Source organism: Equus caballus, chromosome 1 (genome assembly GCF_041296265.1).
Source record: "Equus caballus isolate H_3958 breed thoroughbred chromosome 1, TB-T2T, whole genome shotgun sequence".
Lineage (NCBI taxonomy): Eukaryota > Metazoa > Chordata > Mammalia > Perissodactyla > Equidae > Equus > Equus caballus.
Genome location: NC_091684.1, coordinates 153,568,315 through 153,582,945, shown reverse-complemented (window position 1 = coordinate 153,582,945; position 14,631 = coordinate 153,568,315). Strand labels below are relative to the sequence as shown.

Here is a 14,631-nt window from a genome sequence, read left to right as displayed (position 1 = left end):
ATGAGCCATGTGCAGGTCGTCACCCAGGATCTGAACCCATGAACCCAGGGCCACTGAAGTAGAGCTCAGGAACTTAACCACTAGACCACTGGGCCAGCTCCTCTCTTTCATGTTTTTGAACCCTATTATTATGCTACCACACTCATTATGTTAACAATTTGATGCACCCATGCAATATGCCTTACATATTTGGGAACAAATTTACTGTTACTTACACAGATAAACTTGTCTTAAACATAAATCCAGATCCACAAAAAAGACAAACTCTTATATTTGTCTTATATAAGGCAACAGATATACTGTAGACAAAAATTAACTTATTTTCGTAGCTAACAATATCTGCACTCTATATATTTTTATATTATATTTTCTGAGCAACTCTCTGGCTTCTGGTTTGGAGGGCAGGATTTCATAAGCTTACATAGTTAATTCTTCTACAGATCTTTGTGATCTGTAGGAACGTTACTGCCCACTCTGCACTTGAACAAGAGTGGTAACTTTAGTTTCTTCACTCTTGGGTTTTCCTGAATAAAAGAGGGCACAGCACATGGTGCAAAACAGACTAGAAAGTTGAGGAAAATGGACGATTGATTCTGCCAACACTACTTAACGCTGTCCCAAGCAATCTACTTCTAGATCTGTTGATTTCCTAGTGAAAGAAATTGTTTACATACATCAAACAACTAAGAATATTACTGAATCAGGAACTTTGCCATTTTCAAGTCTATCCTCATCACAGTTAAAGGTAGAATCTTTAAAGATTAAGCATTTTTTCATATGCTTATATGTCATCTGTATATCTACTTTAGTGAGATATCTGTTCAGATATTTTGCCCACTTTTTAACTGGGTTGTTAAAAATCTAAAGATTTTTTTTTATATCCTTAACCCCAATATGTGGAGGGATAAAGTTAACAATGTTCATTATCTAATGAGGGTCAGAATGCAACAAAAGTATGGTAGGCAATGGACAGGCAGAGGACAGAGGAAAAGGGTTTGGACGTGGGACAATACGAACATATCATCATGACTGGACTTAAAAGAGAAGGTGTCCACATATCATAATTAACAAGACCTCTATCATTCAACAGCTGTATTTTGTGGACAGTTGGTCTATAAAAGAAAAGACAGCAAACATTACAGATTCCATTCCCTAATTACAACTGAGCATGAAAGATACCCTAAGCCTGTGCATCAGTACTCTCCTTTCCAGATAAGAGAAAATATAACACTGAATAAAGGGAGGAATAGCCAGAGTGAAGGGATTTGAAGGAAAGGAAAACATTGACATCCTCATAAAATTTTATAGCAGTAAGATCTTTGGAAACCAACTACTCCATGTGTCCTTAAATAGATACATTTACTCAGTTTTAAAGGTATTGCATATATGTTGAATCAATTAATTTCTTCAGTATTCTTCATTGTATTAGTACAAATCTAACCTAACCGGATTCTGCTGCATGGTAAATTATTTCCCTTTGATCTTCCTTTAATGAACAGGAAGAAGAGTTACAGGGCTCCAAGAGGGCAGGGTTTGTCTCTGAATTGAGCCTAACATAGAAGATATTCTCAGTGAAGATTTGTTGAATGTTGCATGACTGCATCAGCCTCACATCCTTTATATGCTTATAAGCAATAGTTAAAATTTCCCTTAGCCTCCTCTTCAGGCCCGTGTTTTCCAGAACTAGGTTTATTCTCTTTTAATTAAGGTGTATCTATGATGTGTTTGCTGTTTATATTAGATTTTAATTTTTGGAGTTCAGAAACCAGGGCTGTTTTTATCAATTTGTATCCTAAAATTACAGCTTGGTTCTATGCACTCTGACAATGCTTCACAAATACTTAAAAAGATTAATACCCATTCCTTTGCATTTTCTTCATAGACCTCAGTTTATAGATGAGTAGCTACAGAACTCTCAGCTGGATGAGCTCTGACAAGCGCTAAGCATAGTATACTAGGAAATGGTTTCTTAATGCAGCATATATGTGAAACACACGGCAAATATTAGCTAGGTTACATTAATCCCAATAAAGTGGGTAACAATTTTATTTTCCAGATAGGAAAACTGAAGCAAAAATAACAAATAAGAGGATGAAGTGAAAGCAGGGAGTGAAAAAATCAGATTTTTCCCTTGAATGAATATTTTAGAAAACAGCTTTTGGAATCTTGAATTATGCAGATAATTTTCAGCTGGAATTTTCTTCGCATCGTGTTAGGCACAGGAGAGAGAATGTCTCATGGCTGCATCTTCATGTTGAAGGTGTCATTATACAGCAGTTACAGAAAAAGGTTTGCTAAACTTTTAATTCCCACATCATTTTTTAAAATTTCTTGAGATTTTACTGTATTTAGTATCAGTCATTAAAATACAACACTTAAGGGAAAGATATATAATAAAAGAAAAAGGTAGTACAAAACAATTTCAACAAAGATTAAAAAATTAATTAGAAAGGTATAAAGTTATAAAATATCATAGGAGCAGGATTCATAATTTGGTTTTAAAATGTCTTTTCTTTTATCAAAAAACTATCAGTTTAAAATATTTGATCTTTTTTTAAGGTAGTAGGCTCTGTTTACCATCATTTACAATTGTTTTAATTGGAATTTTGTTCAATTTCAATTTCAGTATATTCAAGAGATATTCTGTTAGCAATAATTTTTAAGATAGAATTTAAGTAGAAAAGTAAAGCTGTTAGCTTATTATATATAGTTTGATAGGATTATATAATGACTAAGAACCAGATCATCTGGGTTCAAATTCCACTTCTGCCACTTAGCAGCTGAGAGAATTTGGGCAAATTATGAAGTTCTCTGTGCCTGAGCTTCTTGCTCTGTAAACTGGAGATAACAAGAGTACTTGCCTCATAGTCTATGGTGAAAAGTAGTTGAGCTAATACATAAGAGAGCTAGAATAACCCTTAGCATGAGGTTTGAGTTTAATAAACATTAGCTATTACTATATCATAGTAAATTAGAAATGTCATTGTAGATAAGAAAAAGCTAAATTCAAATATCTAATTATTTCTTTGAATCCAGATATCTTTTTCTACAAAATACAAAATCAACAGTTTGCGTTCCCCATATTTAATAAGGACCACTCTGGTTTTTGTGTGTCTGCATTATGGGTAGGGCATCTCAGGCTGAGGAAATAATCACATTAATAAACTTAACAACCTCCAGTTGAAACAGAAATAAGAACAAATGGTCATTCTTGGATAATGTGCAAAGCTGGGTGAATAACTGACATCTCTCTCTCTGATTTCTTGCAGATATCATGGAAATCAGGACAGTGGCAGTTGGAATTGTGGCAATCAAAGGGGTAGAAAGTGAATACTATCTTGCAATGAACAAAGAAGGAAAACTCTATGCAAAGGTATTTATAATGATAGCTTAGACTTAATTTTTCAGACTTATTTTTGTCAAAAACATCTTGCCTTTCTGAAAAGTAAAAATAGAATTAATTTCTCTCTAACTATATAATTTAATAATTTCATTAAAACATTTTATATTCAAGCATTAAGAAAAAATGTTCCCTGTGTGACCTTGGACAAATTGCTTGAGGTCTCTGAACTTTGGTTCCTTCAGTTGTAAAATGAGTTGGATTAACTGACTTCTAGTGGATCTTGCCAGTTCTAAAATTCCATGTGCATTTTTAGATACTTACCATTTAAAATTTCCATCTGTCAGTATTAAAGCTCTTTTTGTTAAAGTTCGCCCAATTTGCACATTGCTGACATGAAAATTCTTGGGGAAAAAAATCCAAAAGTTCATTTATTAACATCAATCTCACAATCATGGGCTTTGAACCATTAGCATTCCCATTGTTCCTACTTCATCACAATGTGAAATATGTAACAGTTCATCCCACTATCATAAAGTACAACTGACTTTCCTTTGTATTCCCACAGCCCTGCATAATACCTAGCACAGGCTAGCTACATAAAAACAAGTTTAATTAAACCTATTCGTTCATGAATAGTTGAGTGGATGAACAAATAAATTAACTTTCTATTTTCTATCACTATCACAGGTAGTGTAGTAGCAAATGAAGAAAAGTTGTGACAATTAGTGGCAGGGGCTCTGCTAATGATATCAAAATCTGAGTGGTTAGGGAATATGTCTTGGGCATAGTAATATGAGAGCTGCTAATTAGGGGGAAATAGCTCCTAATACTAAAGAATAGCAGCAACTGACCGCCAAAAAGCTATGTATTTGAAACTGTTGCATAACTGAATGTGTATCATTTTATTTATTTTTTAAAATTTAAGATGTCTTTTTTTTTGCAAATAGTCTAACCTATATCTAATAAACTGTTAAGCCCACTCAAGAAAAAGTCAGATATGTTTTGATTCTTCCAAATATCACTGCTTACTCTTTTTTAAATTGAGCCCCTCTAAAAATCATTGGGATAATGTTGTTTGTTTGTTGTTTCAACAGAAAGAATGCAACGAAGATTGCAACTTCAAAGAATTAATTCTGGAAAACCATTACAACACATATGCTTCAGCTAAATGGACACACAGTGGAGGAGAAATGTTTGTTGCCTTAAATCAAAAGGGGGTTCCTGTTAGAGGGAAAAAAACAAAGAAAGAACAGAAAACAGCCCACTTTCTTCCTATGGCAATAACTTAATCATATATGGTATATAAGAAACCAGTTCCAGCAGGGAGATTTCTTTAAGTGGACTGTTTTCTTTCTCTTTTTCTTCTCTTTTCTCTTTTTTTTTTTTTAGAGAAACCAAGAAAGGCTGGAAAACTACTGAAAAACTGATCAAGCTGGACTTGCGCATTTATGTTTATTTTAAGAGACTGCATTAAAGAAAGATTTGAAAAATATACACAAAAATCAGATTTAGTAACTAAAAGTTGTAAAAAATTGTAAAACTGGTTGTACAATCATGATGTTAGTAATAGTAATGTTTTTTCTTAAATTAATTTACCCTTAAGAGTATGTTAGATTTGATTATCTGATGATTATTTAAATATTCCTATCTGCTTATAAAATGGCTGCTATAATAATAATAATGCAGATGATGTTATGTAAAATATGTCAGACCTAAAGGCTGCTGGAATGATTTGTCAGATAATCAAGCCAATACTAACTATGGAAAGTGAGCAGTATTTGAAATGTTTTCTAGCGAAAAATTATAATCCATTTAAATGCTAATCAGAAAAGAATGAATATTCTCAAAAATTCTATTATGGAATTGAATCAGATAGGCAGTTTTACAAAGTATAGGATTAGAACATGCTTGTACCTATTAATAATAACAAAATTCCTAATGCTGCTCAAATTGTAAGGATATTGCTAAAAGAATGTTTTCAAAATCTTGTACATAAAATAGCAATAATGATGATAATACTGTACTTCATCTCACTTGCCACAAAATAACATTTTATAATCCCTAAAAGTAAAATTCAAAAATCTTTAAGTTTTTTTTCCAAGTAACATAATCTATCTTTTGTATAATTCATATTTGGGAATATGGCTTTTAATAATGTTCTTCCCACAAATAATCATGCTTTTTTTCTGTGGTTACAGCATTAAACTCTATTTTAAGTTGTATTTGAACTTTATTGTTTTGTTATTTAAGTTTATGTTATTTATAAAAAAACAACCTTAATAAGCTGTATCTGTTTCATATGCTTTTAATTCTAAAGCAATAACAAAACCGTCTGGCTCCACTGCAAGTTCCTCCTCCCCTTTGTGACCAACACCAAGTCTAGTACACAGCACTTGGGCCAGCAAATCCTGGATGGCAGACAAAAATGACAGCCTGCAGCAATTCTTACAATAGATGTCTCACAGGGAACAATATAAAAATGTTAAATATGTTTTGCCACATGCTCTTGTTAATTAAATTGGATCATACAAGTAAAATCACTGCAGATAAAAGAACTTACAGGATTTCAAAGTTAGACTATATTTGAGTTTGTGAGTAGAAAAGTACTATATGTTAAAAATATGCATATTTACACTTAGTAATTTCTTGAATCTCTAGAAATCTCTGCCATTCAAAATATGGCAGCATTGAAAGTTGTTTTCCTATTAGATGGCAAGAGCACAATGCCCCAAATAGAGCAGTCATCCCCCTGTATCCATGGGGGACTGGTTCCAGGAGCCCCACCCATACTGAAATCTGTGGATGCTCAAGTCCCTTATATGAAATGGCATGGCATTTGCATATAACCGATGCACATCCTCCCCTATACTTTAAATCATCTCTGTATTACTTATAATACTTAATACAATGTAAATGCTATGTAAATAAACGGAACCATCACAGGCCTTTCATCTGTGGTTGGTTGAAACAACAGATGTGGAACCCGTGGATATAGAGGGCCAACCGTATATAGTTAGGGATTCGAGGCCCTGAATATCACGAAGGCTTGAGGTCAGGCTACAGATAATGGGCTTATCAGAAAGATAAATTTCCACTTCATAATTCTTCCATTCGTTCTTTATGTGTTCATCAATGGATGGTCAACGTTTATCTAAATTAAACCCTTGGTATGCTAACCATGGTGGTTTTAATTTAAAAGTATTTGTCATTCAAGTCCTTTTATTTTATATAAATATTATCTGGTAATACACTTATAGGTGAGAGTTACATGAAAAGTCTAAGTCAATGGAAACAACAGATTCATCTGATTTTCTTGTGGCTCACCTATATGACCAGGCTGTAGGAAGCTAGAAAGAACAGTCCCTCCTCAGATACACTCTAGGGAGATTCTATGAATGATATTCTTAAGTGTTACCTGATTCAAGGCCCTTGCTAGCCTAGGTTCCTAGATGAGGCTTCTGTGACTGGAGTCTTGTGAACATATCTGTGTTTTTCATATTTGTTTTCTTAGTGCCTAGCAAAAAGTCTGTCCATAATCAATTTTTCATATGAATTAATTCGTTTGAATATCAAAGAAAATCCATAGGATTAATCTTACTTCATTTTTAAAACTTAAAGTGAAATATAATTATATGGAAATTTAAACAGAAATAGCATATATATCTACAAGATCAAGCTATGTTAAGATCAAATACACTTTGTCTATGGAGTTACAGTTATGATCAAATTACACAGCAATGCTGAATTAAGCAAACCAATATTTAGCAGTAAATCCAATCTGACAGTGTTTCTAGAAACACTTTTAATTCTTTGTTTCTGCCTCCCTTTTTACATTTATTATGCAAATTTCAGAAAACAAAACCTGCACTAGTTATATATACTTAGAATTCTAGAATCTTAAATCTGCAAGGGGCCTTAGTCCCTCCTACTCATTTTTAGACCAGGAAATTGAGATTGTGATACATCCAAAGTCATGTAGTTGGTTAGGTCTAGAGCCATCACAAGAATCTAGGTCATTTAGCAAGTGCTTCCTACTCTTAGATTATAAGGATTATTACTATTAGCAGTCTCATTTAAAAAATTTCTATTGAGATATAATCTTTACATTTGCATGCAAATGTGACTTATGTTTTGGCAATTCACTTCATATACAATGATTAGTCTATACTGTGATGATTTGACTCAAAAGGAGAAAAGAAATGGTGCAATTTCCGATCCTGATTCCTATTCAACTCTTACATGTACCTCTTTATTTGTAAATGGAGAGCATTGCACCAAATGTCTACATAAACAGAGTAACCTTTTCTAAAATGTTCTTTGAAAGAGAAAATTGGTTAAATACATAGGTTTCTAACAATTCAGAAGGAAAAAATTAAATGAGTCTAAAACGTTAACAAAAGCAATAAAAAAGATACTTTCAAGGCAATTACTGGACTAAAATATTTTTACATTAAAAAGTAATAATATAAGTTATCAGCTTTTGAGTTGGCTATAAATTCAACTTAATGACAGAAGAGAAAGGATGCTGGAAATAAATTCTTAGTTTCCTTCTCTTAAAGTTTGCTCTTCTATTCTCTAGAGTGACAAAGAACACAGAGATAGACTATGGGACCAGCCGTAGGAAAAGCAATTCTATAACTACAAACAACCTAAATCAGTGCCTCTCACAATTTTCTACTGAAATACCAATAATAGTAGAGGTAGAGAATAAGAGTCTAAGAAATAATGCAAGAGGCCCACCAAAGACACATAATTTCTTGAAAATCTCCTTTCTCTTAGAACTTATGTGATTTTTACATTTTATTCCATAATACATCTGTGCTTGCTTTAATATGAAATTCACACCAGCGAGCAAAAGTGATGCATCAGAAAGATGTACAAGTTTTATCACGTGGCTTCATTTACACCACTACGCTAGTGCCATATACTTGGGCATGAATAAGACACACAAGATCCTGCACCTCTCATAATCCAACTTTACACACATATGATACATGGCTAAAGAAAACCAAAACTTTATCTAAAGTTCACTATGAACAGAAGTGATATTAAAAATATTTAATGACAAGTATGAGTGGCTACTGGTCAATCAGAATATACCATTGATCTATCAGAACAGATGCAGGCCACTGTGACTAACTTGTGGGTACCAGACGATTATCAGCCTTAACCATTTCTATGATCACCCTAAAACCTAAGAGTTTTTAGAGAACATCTATTAATTGGTCTTTCTGGTTTGAGGTTTGTATCTTAATATGAAATAGTGCTTTAAAACCATGTTTAACTGTTTCAGCATTGTTGTCAGGCTACTCTTTATTCCACATCTGTATTCAACAAAGCTCCTGCTTTCAATGAAGGTGATGTTCCTTCAGGCCCACATATGCTGCCACTCATCCTCTAAATCTGAATGATTTGTAAAGAAAATTTTCCTTCTCTTGAGTTGAGGAGACTTGACAAGAAGCAAGAAATAATAAAGTCCTAGTCTCTTCCCAACAATCCTGTATTTACTTTCACCTAAGAAGATGCCTCTTATATTTTCCTTTTACTTCCTGATTATTATGTGGTTCCAGTTTCCAAATCCTCATCACTGAATTTATGAAAGCTTACCCAATTTTTTTTCTTTCATATCATCAGAACTTATTTTTTAATAATTGAAATGTGAGATGAATAATAACATTTAGCTTGACGATGGCAGGCCTTTCTCTTGACAAATCCAGCCATGTGTTAGTTATCTATTGTCGTGTAAAAATTATCTTAAAACTTAGTGGCTTAAAACAGCAAATATCTATCTCATAGTTTATGTGGCCAGGCACCTGGGCATGGTTGTTTAGCTCGGTGTCTGTAGTTAGAATCTCTCATAAGGCTACAATCAAGACGTTGGCCAGGGCTGCAGTCATCTATTATCTCAATGCTCAACCAGGAGAGGGATCCACCTTAGGTCCTCACTGGTTGTTGGCTTGAAACATCACTTCCTTGCCACATGGGCCTTTCCATAGCACTACTTACAACATGGCAATTTGTTTCCCACAGAGCAAGGAATCAGGCTGAGAGAGAATGCCCCAAACAGAAGCCACAGTATTTTTATAATCTACTCTTGAAAGTGATGTCCCATCACTTTCGCCTATTCTCAAGGGGAGGGAATTACACAAAGGCATAAATACCAGAAAGCAGGGATCATTGGAGGCCATCTTAAAGGCTGCCTAACACTAGTCATAAACTGGATGTTTTTAAGGCCACTGCCACAAGATGAGAGTCTTTAGGGCCTAATAAGAGTAATTCATGGGTTTCAGTGGTGAGTCATTCAGCAAAGATGAAGTAGGTGTATTCTCTACAGGAACACTCTTGATCCTTCCCTGAGGGATACTCCATGGACCATTCCACACAGGATATAATTGAGACAAGGTTTGAACCACAGTCTGGACTGCTTAATAGCTTGAGTTGTGCCTCCTTAGAACTCCTAATGTAGCTGGAAAACTAACAATATCACTTTGCCTCCACATGAAGGAAATGACCCTGCCTTCAGACCCAACCTGAAGATAATCCTCCCCTCCACTCTCCTACCTCAAGAAAATAAGATCATAGATGCCAGTTGAAATTCTCGAGCCATAGAGCGTTTTGTCTTAGATGGTGGGGGCGATCAGTCACAAGTTGCCCGAGACCATCTGAGGATAAAAAGACCTAAAAAGAATTGAAAAACAATGAATTTTAATGCTAGATGCACACTGGAATCACCTGGGAATATATTTTTTTTAAATAATGGGGGCTAGGCCCCACCCCAATTGCATCAGTATATCTATGGTGGGGCCAAGGCAATGGTATTTTTAAAGCTCCCAGGAGATTTTAATGTGCCTATGCATTTGAGAACCAATTAGCTAAATGGAGGGAAAAATCTCTTTAGGAACTCTGCCTGGTTCTTCCTCTTTGTTTCTTCCTTTAGCACTCTGAGAAGTCTTATGTTGCTTCTCACCTAATTCCATATTTTTTAACATGATTCTAAAGTCTGCATTGCTTCTTGGATCCCAGGTTTTCCTAGTTGCCTCCAGATTTTGCTGTTCACAACTGGGGCTAAAAGGAAATGCAGACACTAGAAAGACAGCTACAGTTGTTTTTGCATTGGAATGATTATGGAGGATCAAGTGCACAAAGGGCACCCCCCAGACACCACAGTCCATTCTCACACAGAGCAGCCAGAGCGACTCTGTTAAATTATATTTCAGGGCACGCAATTTCTCTGTTCAAAACTGCAACTGTTTTCCGTATTACTCAGAATGGAAGCCAAAGTTCTTAGAGCAGCCTATGGAGTAGCAATGGAAAAAGGTGACCGAATAAAACTTAGATGTTAAATTAGTTATGGGAAAGACAACAGGAAAAAGTACTAAAAATCTAGAATTACACACCCAGATTGTTTGGCAGATATTAGTGAATTCTCAGTCCATTTTAAAGAAACTTAAACTGGATGCTATAGACATTATTTAATTGGCATGATAATTATTAGAATCATACTCAGAGGAAAGGCCATAGCCCCATCTCAAAAACTGGACAAATGAACATACATTGTTATATTTGAAGTAAACAAAATATTTAAGGCAGGTATACACCAATTTAATGATTCTTCACTTTAACAAAAATTTTCTATTAATCAACCAATTAGTGGATCTGACTAGGCTAGATGAGAGGGCTTCTACTTTCCTCTTCTTTATTTAACTGATCTCTTATTATTGGTTATTTTGGTTGCTTCAAATCTTTCACCTTCCTAAATATGAACTTTTTGTACATTCTTCATTATATTTCTGATTATTTTCTAAATATTATCATAAGAAATAGAATTATTAGACCAAAAAATCCTTTTAAAATGCAAAGTGAAAAACTGATTTTCAGAAAGCTTTTTCCACATATATGTTCAACCAACAGTTCATGGGTGTGGATAAACATTCTCTCTAATATTTATCCTCAAAATTTAGCCAGCTTTTATTCTTGTCTCCACTTCCTTTTGACTGTCTGGTGTTACCAAAACCCAGCTATCCTCTTCTTAATATCTCACATGCATCTCTTTCTTGGTCCTTCTACAACCTCGTTACCTCATTGCTTCATGTCTAGAGTTTAGCAATGTTTAATCATTTTTCTGTCTCAAGTTCTGACCCCCGTCTCAGATGCTAATTCCTTAATCTTCCTAAAATACTACTTTGACTATGTCAGTTGCCAATTGAAGAACCCTTGTTGCCTCCTTATTGCCTATTGAGTTTAAATTCCTTAAAAAAGTTGTCAACTGTACCTTATGTGTCCAATTTTCTCGCTGCTCAACATAAACCTTACAGTTTCCTTAGTCCATTGTATTTATCCCATCCTCTTTTCTCCTCACTAGCTCATAAGTTTTACAAGGAAAAGGATCTTATCTGTTTCGTTCACTTACGTATCCCAAGCATCTTTAATAGTGTCTGGCACAGAGTAAGCACATAGTAAATATTAATTGAATGAATCAATAAACCAACTTCATTTTAGTGACAGATTAATGAGAATACCTCAATCACCATGAAGCATTATTCCAATATTTAAGCAAGATACTACAAATATAGTTGTTGCAAATGATTAGAAATGTACCACCTCGTTTTGTTCAAACTAGTGACTAAATCTCTCAAAAGTATTCAAATTCTTGTTATTCACTTCTTAGTATGACACTTCCATGTCACTCAAAAGAGTATGTCAATGTATTTCATAATACAATAAGAAGCCACTGCTTTTTTATGCTATCGAGTAATTCTGACCACCGCTACCAAGCAACAGACTAACACTTTTGGGGGAGGTATTTGCAGGTCACCCTATGGCAGACCATGGAAAATTATCTTGGAAGAAATTAGTAATTAGAAAGTTGCTTGGTGAGCATGGCACCAAAGCAAAGGGAGGTGAAATGGTTTTGAAAGATATATTATTCAAATTATTATGAAATTGAATTCACAACAATCAAATCTGGTTAGTTCAGTAAAAATACTGCCAGTTTCTGGTTCTTTGGGCTCCCTCTATTCTATGCCACATGTTGTTTACCCCACTTCTATTCACATAGTCTTTCGCCCCATAGTATAAAATATAACCAATGACAATACAATGCTACAACTTATTAAATTACTACCATTTGGGGAGTTTATATCTCTGGTCATCTTATTAAATTACTACCATTTGGGGAGTTTATATCTCTGGTCATCTTATTAGAGTTTTGGGGGTTTCCTCACTCTTCAGCCATGAAAATTTCTTGGTTTTCTTTCAGCGATGTATAATGAAAAACACAACGTTGTGATTTTACTGGCTTAATTCTCAGAGATCTACCTTATTTCCAAGTTTTAAGGATCCTTTTTATATTTTCCCTAAGCACTTCTGACAGTGGAGAGGTAGCAAAATAACAGAGGTGCAAATTAAAGTTCAAATACCTAATCCATCTGGCTACTACTTTAAGTATTTCTGGAACATGTCATTTGCTAAATATCAACTAGTACTTGTGTATGAGTAACTACTATGTTTTTTTTAAAATTTTTTATCTCCCCACAGCACCAAGTATAGAAATGTGCACATAAGTACTTAAAAGTTACATGTTAACTGAATATGTAAGGATTTAAAAAAATTGTTTGTGGTTTAAACTACAGTTTATAAAAAATCATGAAGTATGTTAATGTTTTAACCTTAAAGTCCAGATAAGGAAGAAAAATTGGGTTTAAATATTAGGGGAGAGGCGTAAAAATAGTTATTTAAAAATGATCTTCATCTGAGTTTAAAAGGTTATATGATGTTGTGCCACAATAAGAGAAATGAACATTAAAACTTTAGTCTTGCAAGTAATCCAACAATACAATGGTTAAGGGGAGCTGGCTTGTAAATCTTGAGTCATTCCAGATACTGAAATTCTATAATTGCTTACATTCCAGTCCTAAAAAGGGAGATATGCCATTTTGTGGGAAGGCAAATTTTAACTATCTGCTGTCTGTTTGTTTCATTAAAAACAAGAACAGAAAGTTCTTTTAGTTTAAATTCTGGATAAAAGTTAACCCCACATGACAACAAACATCTTGAATATCAAAAAGAAGAAATTATGTTTTAAATATGTCTGGGAGTAGAAGCAGCAATTCTGAGAGAGCAGTGTACATGGAGCACAGATTATTTTAATCTTTGGAAGTCATATATATATGCATGCATGTGTATATATACTCATGTTTTACTCCACTTCTGCTCTTGACCTGCCTCAGCATTCCTCAGAACATAGATTAAGGTATTAATACACATTCACAAATAGAACTATAGAGAGGAAGGAGCTCTAACATAATAAATCTCTAATCACCATAATAAATCACCAGTCTCTATTGCTAATTTCACCTCAACAGTCAACAACCACTTTGGAAAATTATTCAGCACCAACGGATAGAAGTCAAAAAGTAACAAAATGTCAGAAAAGGAGAATATAGAAATAATCTATTCTAATAACTTCATTTTTTTCAGGTAGAAAAATACGGCTCAGAGGGGTTATATGACATGCTCAAGGACATTCAAGTCTTTTATGTACAAGTTAAGTACATCAGAGCCCAGGAAACTAGAAACTGTAGAAAAGTCTCCAACTCAAAACATACTTACGGCCCCAGTAAATAAATTATCTGAGTCTTATGTTTAGTGGATTCTCCATAGTGATGACTGAGTGTAGCTTGGGGATAAGCAACACAGAAACTGTAAAACTATTAGAAGGATATGATAGCTCTCAGATGCCATGGGCCACGCCCCTTCACAGCGATTCCCTGCAGGGCAGTGTCCTCAAACTTTTTGGTCTCAGAGCCTCTTTATACTCTTAAGAATAGTTGAAGACACCAAAGAACTTTTGATTATATGGGTTTTTGTATCTATTAGTAATTCCTATATTAGAAATTAAAATTGAGAAATCTTAAACATTTATTTGTTAGTTTATTAAAAATAACAGTAGTATACCTATTTCATGTTAACATAAATAGCATTTTTTGGAAAAATATAACTATTTTCAAGAAAAAATTTTGAGAAGAGTAACATTGTTTCACATTTTAAAAAATCTCTTTAACATCTGGCTTAGTAGAAGACAGCTGGATTGCTATATCTACTTTTGCATATATTCTGTTGATATATTTTTTGAAGCATATATTTATATATTGAAGTATATTAAGAAAATCCAGTATCACACAGATAAGCAGTTGGACAAAGGAGGAGTATTTTAATAGCGTTTCATATAATTGTGAATACTCTTTGATACTACACTAAAACTTGATAAGTTGTAGTTTCTTAATGGT

The 14,631-nt window shown here is 34.0% G+C and overlaps 2 protein-coding genes across 35 annotated transcripts in view; one reads left to right on the top strand and one right to left on the bottom strand.

The window, feature by feature from the left end:
- The window catches only part of FGF7 (fibroblast growth factor 7), a 58,758-nt gene extending 53,166 nt beyond the window's left edge, over nt 1–5,592 (top strand). The window contains exons 3-4 of the mRNA NM_001163883.1: nt 3,270–3,373; nt 4,438–5,592. Of these exons, the coding sequence (NP_001157355.1) occupies nt 3,270–3,373; nt 4,438–4,632 (299 nt within the window). The 3' untranslated portion in view covers nt 4,633–5,592. The remainder of the gene's footprint in view (nt 1–3,269; nt 3,374–4,437) is intronic.
- FAM227B (family with sequence similarity 227 member B) overlaps nt 1–14,631 on the bottom strand; it is a 202,323-nt gene that overhangs the window by 128,121 nt on the left and 59,571 nt on the right. For 3 of the 34 annotated variants that reach the window (XR_011426673.1, XR_011426669.1, XR_011426670.1), the window contains exon 11: nt 9,905–10,021. The exons of 29 other annotated variants lie outside the window; for them this stretch is intronic. The gene's annotated coding sequence lies outside the window, so the exon portion shown is untranslated. Of the gene's footprint in view, nt 1–3,269; nt 3,745–9,904; nt 10,022–14,631 lie in introns of those variants that run through there. 2 more of the 34 variants (XR_011426671.1, XR_011426672.1) reach the window with 2 other exon arrangements.